General features: G+C 46.9%; 1 protein-coding gene across 1 annotated transcript in view; it reads right to left on the bottom strand.

Annotated features, from left to right (window-relative positions):
* FRAS1 (Fraser extracellular matrix complex subunit 1) overlaps positions 1-12460 on the bottom strand; it is a 294939-nt gene that overhangs the window by 244085 nt on the left and 38394 nt on the right. The window contains exon 13 of the mRNA XM_070949170.1: positions 889-1032. Within this exon, the coding sequence (XP_070805271.1) occupies positions 889-1032 (144 nt within the window). The remainder of the gene's footprint in view (positions 1-888; positions 1033-12460) is intronic.

Below are 12460 nucleotides of genomic sequence, written 5' to 3' on the forward strand. Positions count from 1 at the left end.
GCTTCATAGTTATGACCGTTGCTGTGTCCTGAGGTCATGTGATCCCCCCCCTTTTTTTGCGAACTTCTGACAAACAAAGTCAATGGGGAAGCAAAATTCACTGAACAACAGTGCTAACTAATTTAACAACTGCAGTTATTCACTGAACCGCTGTGGCAAGAAAGGCCATAAAATGGGCCAAAATTCACTTAACAACGGTCTTGCTTAGCAACGGAAATTGAGGGGGCTCAACTGCAGTCGCATGTCGAGGACTACCCATACAATGTCTTCCTTCTGGACAGTGTAAGTGAGCACGATACAGGTCCTTGACTTATGACTGGTTGCTTAGAGACCGTTCAAAGTCACGACCTGCTTGAAACAGGGGACTTATGACCCGGATCCGGGTCTCACTTAACAACAGGACTCAATTGCGGTCGTTAAGTCGAGGACTACCCTGTACTCCAACGGTGGGTTTCACATATTCTTACCACCGATTCGCTCACACGCGCATGTCTTCCACGCATGAACTTTGCTCGCAAGCACACCTTCCGTGCATGCACTTTGCTTGTGCGCACACCTTTCACGCATGCGCCCGGCCTCGAAAATGTGGCTAAATAGAATGGCATTACGTCCGTCTGGGCAGGGTCACCTGCAGTTGCCGCAACCGATTCGCCCGAACCGGTCCAAACCGGATGAATACCACCTCTGCTGTACTCTCACCAGCAGAAGGGTGGGGGGGTGGGGGAAAACTTTCACACACACACACACACACACACACACACACACACACACACACACACCTGATGATCCCCCTCCAACCCTGATACGGGGTAAACAGCTGCACGGATCTCAACAGCTGTCCTTGCTAAAAAGTCAATTAAAGACACGGCACGGCGGGGTGGCTGTTACCTCTGCAAACTCCATCCGTAATGTAGAACCGCTGCCCGCAATTAGCCACGCAGGTGCCTTCCAGTAACGCGAGAGACGGGTCTCGGCAGGTGGAGCAGTTGTTTGCAGTCGGACCCCGGCACGTAGCGCAGGATTCGTGACAAGCTGGAGGCAAAGGGAAACATTTCCAAGTCAATTAGAGCAGCTCCTTTACTGTACTCAGCAGGCATCAATTCTTCTTAATGCTCAAAGAAGACCACCTAGCTAGATAAAAGGGGGAGAGGAGAGGAAAACAAAAAGAAGGGAGTTTCAGGTCTGGAAAAGGCATCATGAAAAGAAGGAGGAGGGGGGTGACAGGATAGCAGCGTTCCAGTATCTTAGGGGCTGCCACAAAGAAGAGGGAGTCAAGCTAGTCTGCTAAGCACCTGAAGGCAGGAGAAGAAGCCATGGATGGAAACTAACCAAGGAGAGAAGCGACTTAGAACTCAGGAGAAATTTCCTGACAGGTAGAACAATTAATCAGTGGAACAATTTGCCTCCAGAAGTTGTGAATGCTCCATCACTGGAAGTTTTTAAGAAGATGTTGGATAACCATTCGTCTGAAGTGGTGTGGGGTTTCCTGCTTGGGCAGGGGGTTGGACTACTGGAAGATGGGTTGGGGAGTGGGTGGGCGTAGTATTGGTTCTTCTATTGTGGTTTTATTTCTGTAAACTGCTTGGAGTCACAATGAGTGAGATGGGAGGGAGGGAGGGAGGGAGGGAGGGAGGGAGGGAGGAAGGAAGGAAGGAAGGAAGGAAGGAAGGAAGGAAGGAAGGAAGGAAGGAAGGAAGGAAGGAAAACCACAGTTGTGCTTACAATCCTACAGCTTTGCTTTGCTTTACAGACTTGCAAAACTTGTAAACACAGGCAGCTGAAAAGTTACTTTCTTATCATCATCGTAATTGCAGACTGCCACTAAGCAAGTCGGTTGCTAAATGAGGCCTACCTGTATAGCTCCGTGGAAATGATGCTGTTAAATAAATTGCATCATGGAAGGGAAGGAGAAGGAGAAGGTGAAGGAGGAGAAGGAGAAGGGAGGGAGAAAGGAAGGAGAAGAGAGTGGGGGTGGGAGAGGAAGGAAGGAAGGAAGGAAGGAAGGAAGGAAGGAAGGAAGGAAGGAAGGAAGGAAGGAAGGAAAGAAGGAAGGAAGGAAGGAAGGAAGGAAGGAAGGAAGGAAGGAAGGAAGGAAGGAAAACCACAGCTGTGCTAACAATCCTACAGCTTCGCTTTGCTTTACACAGACTTGCAAAACTTGTAAACACAGGCAGTTGAAAAGTTACTTTCTCATCATCATCGTAATTGCAGACTGTCACTAAGCAAGTCGGTTGCTAAATGAGGCCTATCCGTATAGTACCGTGGAAATGATGCTCTTAAATAAATTAGTTTTGCATCATGGAAGGGAGGGAGGAGGAGGAGAAGTAAGGAAAGAAGGGAAGGAGGGAGGGAAGCAAGGAAGGAAGGAGAAGAGAGGGAGGGAGAGGAAGAAAGGAAGGAAGGAAGGAAGGAAGGAAGGAAGGAAGGAAGGAAGGAAGGAAGGAAGGAAGGAAGGAAGGAAGGAAGGAAGATCTTTTCATTTTCTGCCCCCATGTAGAGCACAGGCATTGTGCATTTTTAATGTCCTCTTGACTACACACATGATAAAAACACGCCTGGTTTTTAAAAATAGGTTTATGGGCCAACCAAATATCACCTGGCCCAAATCCATCCGTGGGCACTCAGGCCCAGGAGGGATGAAGAGTGACTCTGTATATACCAAAAGGGCCAAGGGATAGTTTTGTGTTTCCTGGAAAGGTTAATACAGTAGCTCCTCCTGAATGTCACTCCATGAAATAAAGGGAAGAGCACAGATTGGAGGCCATATTTAGAAAGCAGTGGGGGAGTCACCGAGAACAGGGAAATTTTATTTATGGCGCTTGTAATGATCGTGGCATGTTAAGTCCTGTGCTGCCAGAATTTACATCAGAGCTTTTTTTTAGCTATTGTTGGTTTTTTTTTTTTTTAAAAATAATCATACCCGTGCTCATCCAAATGTTCTAAACTTTATTTTTAATTCCCACAGGCAGGCACGTAGCAGCTTGCCAGGGAGCCAAAAATCTAATCCTGACTTGGGTGTGAGGGATGTGTACCCACCGATATAAATTCGTAAGACTAGGGAGGAAAACCCCAAATTTGTAATTTATAACCAGGATCCGTCATTTAGTAGTTTTACCTTCTGGCTAGTCTTTAACAATAAACTGTGAAAGGAGGGTCAAAGTGGAACATCGCTCCAGTTGCAATTCTGCACAACTTATCATTTTATAGTCTTGTGTGTGTGTTTGTGTGTGTGTGAAATCTTGCTTCTTTTATTAAAGCTAAGCAAATTTCAGCCCAGGCAACGTCTGAAATTGAGAGGCCTCCAGGGTGATCTTTACACAAGTTGCAAAACAAGAGAGAAAAAAAGATAGTAAGATCAGCCAGAAGAAGACACACCGAATGTCTCCGATGAAATACTTCAACGCTTTAAAAGCAGGATTTCTTCGCAGAAGTGGTGATTAAGCCAGGGTTGCAACCAGGAAAGCTATTAACTTCCCGCACCATCTAGGTTCGGCTATATTTCTAAGGGTGTTTATTTATTTGCTTTACAGAAAGAAATATTTTTTAAAAAGGGAGGGGAAAAAAAAGCAAAATGTACGCAGAACAAGGAAATCCAATAACCAACTTAACAAAAGCCAACAGAGAAATAAAACCACAAAGAAGGCAGAAATTATTGAGGCATAGCGTAAAATGCCTATCTATCAAACGTCAAACAAGTTTTCTAAATCTGCATTAACGGGCGTAAATGAAATTTGTTTGTTTTGAACTTGCAAAATGTCATAAAGTCGATGCCTAAGGAGAACGTACCCAGTTATTATTTTTTTTTATAGATAAAGGAGGCTGATTTTTTTAAAAAAATTGATTTCATGGTTTATTTATTTGGAAAATGTATATAGCCACCCATCTTACAAACATTACAGGTAGTCCTTGACTTACGACCCACAATGGAGCCCAAAATTTCCATCGCTAAGCGAGACAGTCGTTAAGTGAGTTTTGTCCAATTTTACGACCTTTCTTGCCACCGTTGTTAAGTGACTCACGGCAGTTGTTAAGTTAGCAACACGGTTGTTAAGTGAATCTGGCTTCCCCGTTGACTTTGCTTGTCAGAAGGTCGCAAAAGGGGATGGCTGCAACCGTCATAAATGTGAACCAAGTGCCAAGCTTCTGAATTTTGATCACGTGACCATGGGTTGCTGCAACGGTCGTAAGTGTAAGCAACGGTCATATGTCGCATTTTTCAATGCCGTTGTAACTTGGAACGGTCATTAAATGAACTGCTTTTAAGTCGAGGACTACCTGTATACTCGTGGTTTGAGAAAGGGTTTGCAGCCATTTAGGGGATTCAACCCCCTGATGGCGAACCAGTGGCATGTGTGCCAGAGGTGGCATCCAGAGCCCTCTCTGCTGGCACGCACGCCGTCGCCCCAGGTCAGATCTCCATGGCGGTTTTTTGGGTGAGCTTCTGTTTTCCTGCAAACGACGAAACAGAAGCTCATGAAAGAAAAAGCTCTTACCCCTTGCTGCGCTGCCAGTGTTGGGATGCCCCGCAGGCCAGCTGGTCTTCGGGTCTCTGCTGCGCATGTCCGTGCAGGTGCATGTTTGTGCATGCACATATTCGCGCATGTTTAGTTTGGGCATAAACTCACATTAGTGGTGAAATTCAAATTTTTTTACTACCGGTTCTGCGGGCATGGTGTGGCTTGGTGGGCGTGGCTTGGTGGGGGAGGCAGGGGAAGGATACTGCAAAATCCCCATTCCCTCCTCACTCCAGGGGAAGGATACTGCAAAATCCCCATTCCCACCCCACTCCAGGGGAAGGATACTGCAAAATCCCAATTCCCTCCCCACTCCAGGGGAAGGATACTGCAAAATCCCCATTCCCACCCCACTCCAGGGGAAGGATATTGCAAAATCCCCATTCCCACCCCACTCCAGGGGAAGGATACTGCAAAGTCCCCATTCCCTCCCCACTCCAGGGGAAGGATACTGCAAAATCCCCATTCCCACCCCACTCCAGGGGAAGGATACTGCAAAATCCCCATTCACACCCCACTCCAGGGGAAGGATACTGCAAAATCCCCATTCCCACCCCACTCCAGGGGAAGGATACTGCAAAATCTCCATTCCCACCCCACTCTGGGGCCAGCCAGAGGTGGCATTTGCCAGTTCTCTGAACTACTCAAAATTTCTGCTACCGGTTCATCCAGAACCTGCTGGATTTCACCCCTGGTGCACACACACTGTTTGGGCAGTCGGCGTCTAAAAGGTTTGCCATCTCTGCCCTGCCCTGTTAAGAGCCCTGCCGAAGTGGTGCGTCTCCTTCTGTCACCCAATTCTAAGAAGCGAAGTTTTCTCTGCGTCCGAACCCCAACGCTGAAGTCACCCGTGGACTTCATGAATAATAATGGAGCGGTTAATGTTCCCTACAAATCTCCAATTTCCCCTTTTTTAATTAATTCACAGTTCCTCTAAAAGAAATATCTGTCAAGGAAGAAAGAACCATAGCAAATTGGTTTGCACAATCATCTTCATTTTAGAAGAAAGCCTGTGGGAACACGGGGGGGGGGGAGGCGAGAGAGAGAGAAAAACAGCTGAAGAAAACTCCACGAAGTATCTTCAGGTCATGGAAAAAAAGAATCTCCTTTTACAAGAGGAAACTTGTAATTGTAACTCAGGCATGTCCTTTCCCCTTTCTATTTGTCCATCGACTGGTTTAATCCAAGCCTCAGTGGGTCCTTCTATCTACCTCAGTTCTGAACAGCAAGAACACTGGAGTCTACAATCCTCCCATCCCACAAAGATCTCCTGGAGGACCAAAAATGCAGCCACTGAAGGGGATTCTGGGAGTTGCCTTCAAACGGCCTCTCCGAAAACAATTAGAGAAAGAAATTAAAACATTGCATCTGTTTCGTCACATGACGCAGCCCTTAAATACCCTCAGCTACCTATAAATACCCTATTTTTATACATTTTTAAAAGATATATTTCAAAATGTATATTTTGGTTGGCTGGTTGATATAAATGAATGAATGAATGAATGAATGAATGATAGATAGATAGATAGATAGATAGATAGATAGATAGATAGATAGACAGACAGAGATAAATAAATGGATGGATGGATGGATGGATGAATGGATGATAGGTAGATAGGTAGATAGATAGATAGATAGATAGATAGATAGATAGATAGATAGATAGATGATAGATAGACAGAGATAAATAAATGGATGGATGGACGGACGGACGGACGGACAGACAGACAGACAGATAGATAGACAGACAGACAGAGATAAATAAATGGATGGATGGATGGACAGATGCATAGATAGATAGATAGATAGATAGATAGATAGATAGATAGATAGATAGATAGACAGACAGAGCTAAATAAATGGATGGATGGATGGACGGATGCATAGATAGATAGATAGATAGATAGATAGATAGATAGATAGATAGATAGATAGATAGATAGATGCCACTATTCTCAACTAGCAACTGAGACCGGAGGCTACACATAAAATGTTTCTTTGAAAAATGTTCTAAATCAAGAGAGAGAAGAATTTGGGTGAACATCTGCGAGACAGTATCAGCATTTTGGAATAAGCTGACTTGAGTTTTTGATTCTCGGCAGGTTAACTGTAGCAATAATGGAATTATTCTTTCACTCATCTAAATTAAATTTGATGAATTGAAAAATGATAAGAGCTCACCAGGAGCAGACTTTTGCTGAAAGGATGGGAAACCCACAGGAGGGAGGGGGAAGGGAAGGGGAGGGAAGGGGAGGAAAGGGAAGGGAAGGGAAGGGAAGGGAAGGGAAGGGGAAAGGGAAGGGAAGGGAAGGGGAAAGGAAAGGAAAGGAAAGGAAAGGAAAGGAAAGGAAAGGAAAGGAAAGGAAAGGAAAGGAAAGGAAGGAAAGGAAAGGAAAGGAAAGGAAAGGAAAGGAAAGGAAAGGAAAGGAAAGGAAAGGAAAGGAAAGGAAAGGAAAGGAAAAAGTTGGGAGGGAGGAAGGGAGGAAGGAAGGAAGATGAGAAAAGGGAGGAAGGGAAAGAAGAGGGGTGGATGGAAGGAAGGAAGGAAGGAAGGAAGGAAGGAAGGAAGGAAAAAGTTGGACTGGAAAATTGATATCTGAGTTTGAAGTTGAACATATGATTTTTGCATCGTTATTTTACGTTATTTGAATATCTTTTCTAGCAGCAAAGTGCAGGTATATTTTAACAGAAACCAATGGAAATAGCAAAGAGGTAAATCACCACGCCTTGTACATATTCATGTGGAAAACCGGGTTGCCTGTAATATCCCTTCCTGTTTCCATTGTGGGGGGGTCTCTGGAGTTTTGATTACATACTGAAATGCGGTCGAATGTCTCTTCGTTGGATCGTAATTAATTAATTATTTCCCAGAATTGCAGATTTCTTCAAAAGTACGTGGGCGCTGGGTCAATTAGCTTTTGTTTCCCTGCAACATCAGAGGGTTGGGCGGGACTTCCCGCTAGTTTGATTTGCTGCTCTGCTATTTGTGCCTTAAGTCACAGAGCAGAACTCGGGGTAGGGAAAGGGGAACGCATGAGTTATGAGCCCTTTCTGAAAGGCGCTGCTTTCTGGTTGCTTTTCTGTTGCTGTGATGGAAAGGGCAGCCAAGCAGAATTCAGCAAGCTGCTGGAACTCCCCGGAGAAAAGATCAGAGGAAAAATTCCCACGCATACAAATATGGATGCAAGGAGCTGAAAAATCAGCAATAAAATAAACGCTGTTGCTGTTTCCCACTGTAGGATGACTGGAGGGAGGCTGTTGTGGCCCGCCAGCAGCCAGCGGAGCTGGGGGCAGACTCAGACAGTGAGGAGGTTGGGGAGGAACATGGGCCAGTCCTGGAGTCTGGGGAAGGCGCTGATGAGTGCTCTGCGTCGGAGGCAGAGAGGGGGCCAGGGCCGTCCGACAGTTTTCAGCTGCCTTCAGAGTCGGATATCAGTGGGGCAGAAGAACACCTGGAGCCTGTTCCCGATGCGCGCATGCACAGAGCTGCCAGGAGAAGAGAACAGCTAAGGAACAAGGGCCGACTCGGGAGTAAAGGCACAGGTGGATGGTGAATGGCCCCTCCCATAGGGAATAAAGAAGAGCGAAAGGGGAGGGGCGTTTGCAGGAGACACATTAGTTCAATTCATTAGGGTGAAGATCTGTTCCTGACTTCTTGCCAAGGAATTGCTGGTATATTGCTATATAGCCATGATGGCGAACCTATGGCACGGGTGCCACAGGTGGCACGCGGAGCCATATTGGTGGGCATGCAAGTGTTGCCCTAGCTCAGCTCCAGCGCGCAAGCGTGGACCAGCCAACTGATTTTCAGGCCTTCGGGTCCCACTGGAAGTCAGGAAACTGGCTGTTTCCGGCCTCCGGAAGGCCTCGGGGGGGGGGGGGATGGGGAAAGCTGTTTTTGCCCTCCCCAGGCTCCTAGAAAGCCTCTGGAGCCTGGGGAGGGGGAAAAACGGGCCTACCGGGCCCACCGTGCCATCACGTGCCAAAAGCAGGAGGAATGTGGGCGGGTCACATGTGCATGCGCGGGAGGGCAGGACGCATTGAATTATGGATGTGGGCACCCACACCCGCGACCCCCCCACGCGACCCCCGCTTTTGGCACGCGACGGCAAAAAGGTTAGCCATCACTGCTATATAGCAATATTCCTATACCGATATATTCCTATATCGGCCTGGCAGCTCTCCGAGCCTGATAAAGGTCTGTAGTTGTGAAATCTCATGAAAGATTGTTTGCCGGGACTTTGCTGGAGAGGAATTCCCTTTAACCTAAATAAAAGAGATTTTATCGGGACGAGGAGTCTGCTTCATGCTCTTGGGAAGCCTAGGTCAGAACAGAGGCATGTATTACACCAGGGGTGTCAAACTCAAGGCCCGGGGGCCGGATATGGCCCAGAGGATGCTTAGATCTGTCCTGCGGGGCTGCCCTGAAAACATCAAAGGACCAGCCCGCGGTGCCTCTTCCAGTAAAAATGGCGTTCGGGGGGGGGCTGCGTGCGGCCCTCCTGAGTTCCGTTTTTGCTTGCGGAGGGTTGCAGGAGGCCGTGGCAGCTGAAAACGGAGCTCGGGAGCCCATTTTTGCTGGCAGAGCGCTTGGGCCACCACAGGCGTCCCCAACACGAATGATGTTGAGTTGGCCACGCCCACCCTGACCAAGCCCAACCCAGCTCCCCAAGGTCAAACACAACCCTGATGCGGCCCTCAATGAAATCGAGTTTGACACCCCTGTGTTACACTGCAAAGAGGAGTAAGAAGAAAACGTAAAAGACCACAACACATATGGACGTATATACGGAGAGAACCCAAGACATACGGCCGTGTATACGGATAGTCCTCTCGACTTACGACCGTAATGGAGCCTGCCTGTCATGTATGTCACAACAGTCGTAAACTGGGTAAACCCGGGTGACCAACCTGATTTAACGAACATTTTTGTGGTGGTGGTTAAGGGAACCGTTGTTTCACCACACACCACTTTTGCCAACATCCAGATGTAACTTCCTGGTTTGGGTGAAATGGTTGTAAAATACGAGGATGCTGCAAGCAGTTGTAAATGGAGGTTTTTGGCCAAGTGCCCAAGGTAGACTCGTGTGACTGCAGGAGAGGTGGTGCTGCCGTTGGAATGTGGAGACCAGGTCATAAGTACCCACAACGGGGAGGTCCGTTGTAACTTTGAACAGCTGCTAAGCAACCGGTTTTAAATCAAGGACTACCTGCAGCCTAATCAAAGAATCCTTCTTTTTAATATATGGAAACTGAACTGTACATATATGAGCTACAGACGTCTCAAATCCTGGACATAAACTGTTTTGACTCCTCCCCTCAGCAGGGGCATTGCAGGCCAAAATAACTACCGTATTTTTCGGACTATAAGACGCACCTACCTTTTTTGGTGAGGAAAACAAGAAAAAGAAATCTGCCTCCCAGCAATTTTGCCTAGTTGCAGCAAACAGCAAACAGCCTGCTTTATTTTCATTTTCGTTTTCAGCATAGCTTGATTAGCACAAGAAAAAAAAATCTGCTCCAGCAATTTACCTCCTTGCAGCAAGCAGCACAGGCCTACGCAAAACAGCTGAGAGCAAAACAGCTGAGAGTCAGGAGGCCGATCCAATCAACTTGTGCTAATTAGGCTGTGCTGAAGCTGAAACGAGCTGTTTCTTCTTGCTGCTTGCTGCAAGGAGGTAACTGCTGGGAGGCAGAGGCCAAAGGGTGGGGGCCGGTGGGTGGGCGGGGCTACATTTGGTGTATAAGACGCACCTAAATTACGACTGCTCTTCCAGGTTCCGGAACTCCCGCGCCCATCAAGACCAGCTGGCCAGTGTGCTGGAACCCGGAAGAGCAACGGGTGACGGCTCGCGTGCCCGGAGATATGGCTCTGTGTGCCACTTCCGGCACGCGTGCCATAGGTTCGCCATCACAGCAGTCTATTCTAATTTTCTATTCTATTTTCTCATCTATTCTATTCTGCTCTGCTCCATTCCATTCCATTCTATATTTCCCTTCAGGTTACTTTTGTTCGGTGCATAAATGCCAAGCTGGCATCTAGTCTTCTGGCTTTGCATCGTGAAGGTTAATTCGTGCATCATGCAAATTGCCACCGAAGCGGCAGATGGAATCCTTGTTCTCATTTTCTAAGTGCTTCGGATACTTGACATTACGGTTTGAAAGGCAGTGAAATAAATGCTTCCTAAAAGGGAAGCTTCCCGAACGAAAGGAGATTCCTAGAAAAGCCTGGCCAGTTTTGCTAGACAGCTGTCCTACAGATGCTCACTTCTCGGTGAATCCTAACTTCTCAATCAGCCCTCCTTAACTGCCTCTGTGGCTGATTATAGTCTTTAAGGAGACACTAAGAGGAACTGATTTGGCAGAAGGACAGCCTGTGTCTCACTCTTTCTACAGTGAACATTTAGTACATCTGGGCAGTCCTGCGTGAGCTGCATTGGCTCCCAGGTGCGATTCAAGGTGTTGATTAACATCTTTAAAGCGCTCCATGGCTTAGGACCCGGGTACTTACGGGACGCCTTCTGCTACTGACAGCCTCCCACCGGCCAGTACGCTCCCACAGGGCGGGGCTCCTCGGGGTGCCGTTGGTCAGACAATGTCAATTGGCGACCCCCCCAGGGGAGAGCCTTCTCAGTGGGGGGGTCCTACTCTCTGGAACGAGCTGCCTCCGGAGGTACGGAGGATCCCGGACTTGCACACTTTCCGCCGTGCCCTGAAGACTTTGTTATTCCACAAGCCGGGCTAGCCTAATTTTAACAGTTTTAAATTTTAAATTGGATTTTAATGGAATGTTTTTAATTATGGGCCAAAGTATTTAATCTGGTTTTAAATTGTTTTTAATTTTTATATTTATGTATTTGATCTTGGCTGTTCACTGCCCTGAGTCCTTCGGGAGAAGGGCGGTATATAAATATAATTAAATAAATAAATAAATAAATAAATATCTCAGAGGACCTCTCATGGACTATGAATGCTAACATGCTTGTGAAGAAGGCAGAGAAGAGGCTGTACTTCCTGAGAATGCTCAGAAAGATAAATCTATCTCAGCATCTACTTCTGTCCTACTATCGCAGCACCATTGAGAGTGTCCTGACATACGTCATTCTTGCATGGTATGGGAGCAGCTCTGTAGCGGACAAAAAAACTCTACAGAGAATCATGAAAACTGCCCAGAATATCATCGGACTCCAGCTACCAGCCCTGGACGACATCTTCGCATTTCGCTGTTTGAGAAAGTTGCATAACATTCTCAAGACACTCTTCCCATCCTGCTTACAATCTTTTTGGACTGTTGCCTTCTGGCAGAAGATACAGAACAATTAAAACTCGGACCACACGTTTTCTGAATAGTTTTTATCCCAGAGCTATAATTGCACTCAACAATGAACTAAAGGGCCACCATCAGTGAGCTCTTGGACAGCATTACTTGGTCTGTTTTGTGGATGTTTGGGTGGTTTAGGGGTGGGGAATTGTGGTGGGTGGGAGTGTGTTTGGGGATTGTTATGTGTGTTGGACCTGGTCTTTGGATGTTAAGTGAATTTCGTTGTATGGGTATACTGTGTATACACGTACAATGACAATAAAGTTAGTTAGTTAGTTAGTTAGTTAGTTAGTTAGTTAGTTAGTTAGTTAGTTGGTAATCGACTTGAAAATGTTGAAGTAGAAGTGTACCACTTGTAAAAGCAGCGGGAAGCCACAAAAATATTCAACACAGAATTGCAGAAGTTATGCAAGTCCCTAGCTCGATCTTATAGGTCAGTGATGGCTAACCTTTTTGCCATCACATGCCAGGAGGGGTGTGTGTGTGGGGATCACACACGTGCGTGCCCACACCCATAATTCTATGTGCGCCGCCCCCGCGCATGCGACCCTCCCCCGCTCCTGGCACGTGAAGGTCCTGTAGGCCCGTTTTTCTCCTTCACCTGGCTCCAGAGCCTGTCTAGGGG

Source organism: Pituophis catenifer, unplaced genomic scaffold (genome assembly GCF_029215685.1).
Source record: "Pituophis catenifer annectens isolate HBS135680 unplaced genomic scaffold, rPitCat1.0.hap2 SCAF_8, whole genome shotgun sequence".
Classification (NCBI taxonomy): domain Eukaryota; kingdom Metazoa; phylum Chordata; class Lepidosauria; order Squamata; family Colubridae; genus Pituophis; species Pituophis catenifer.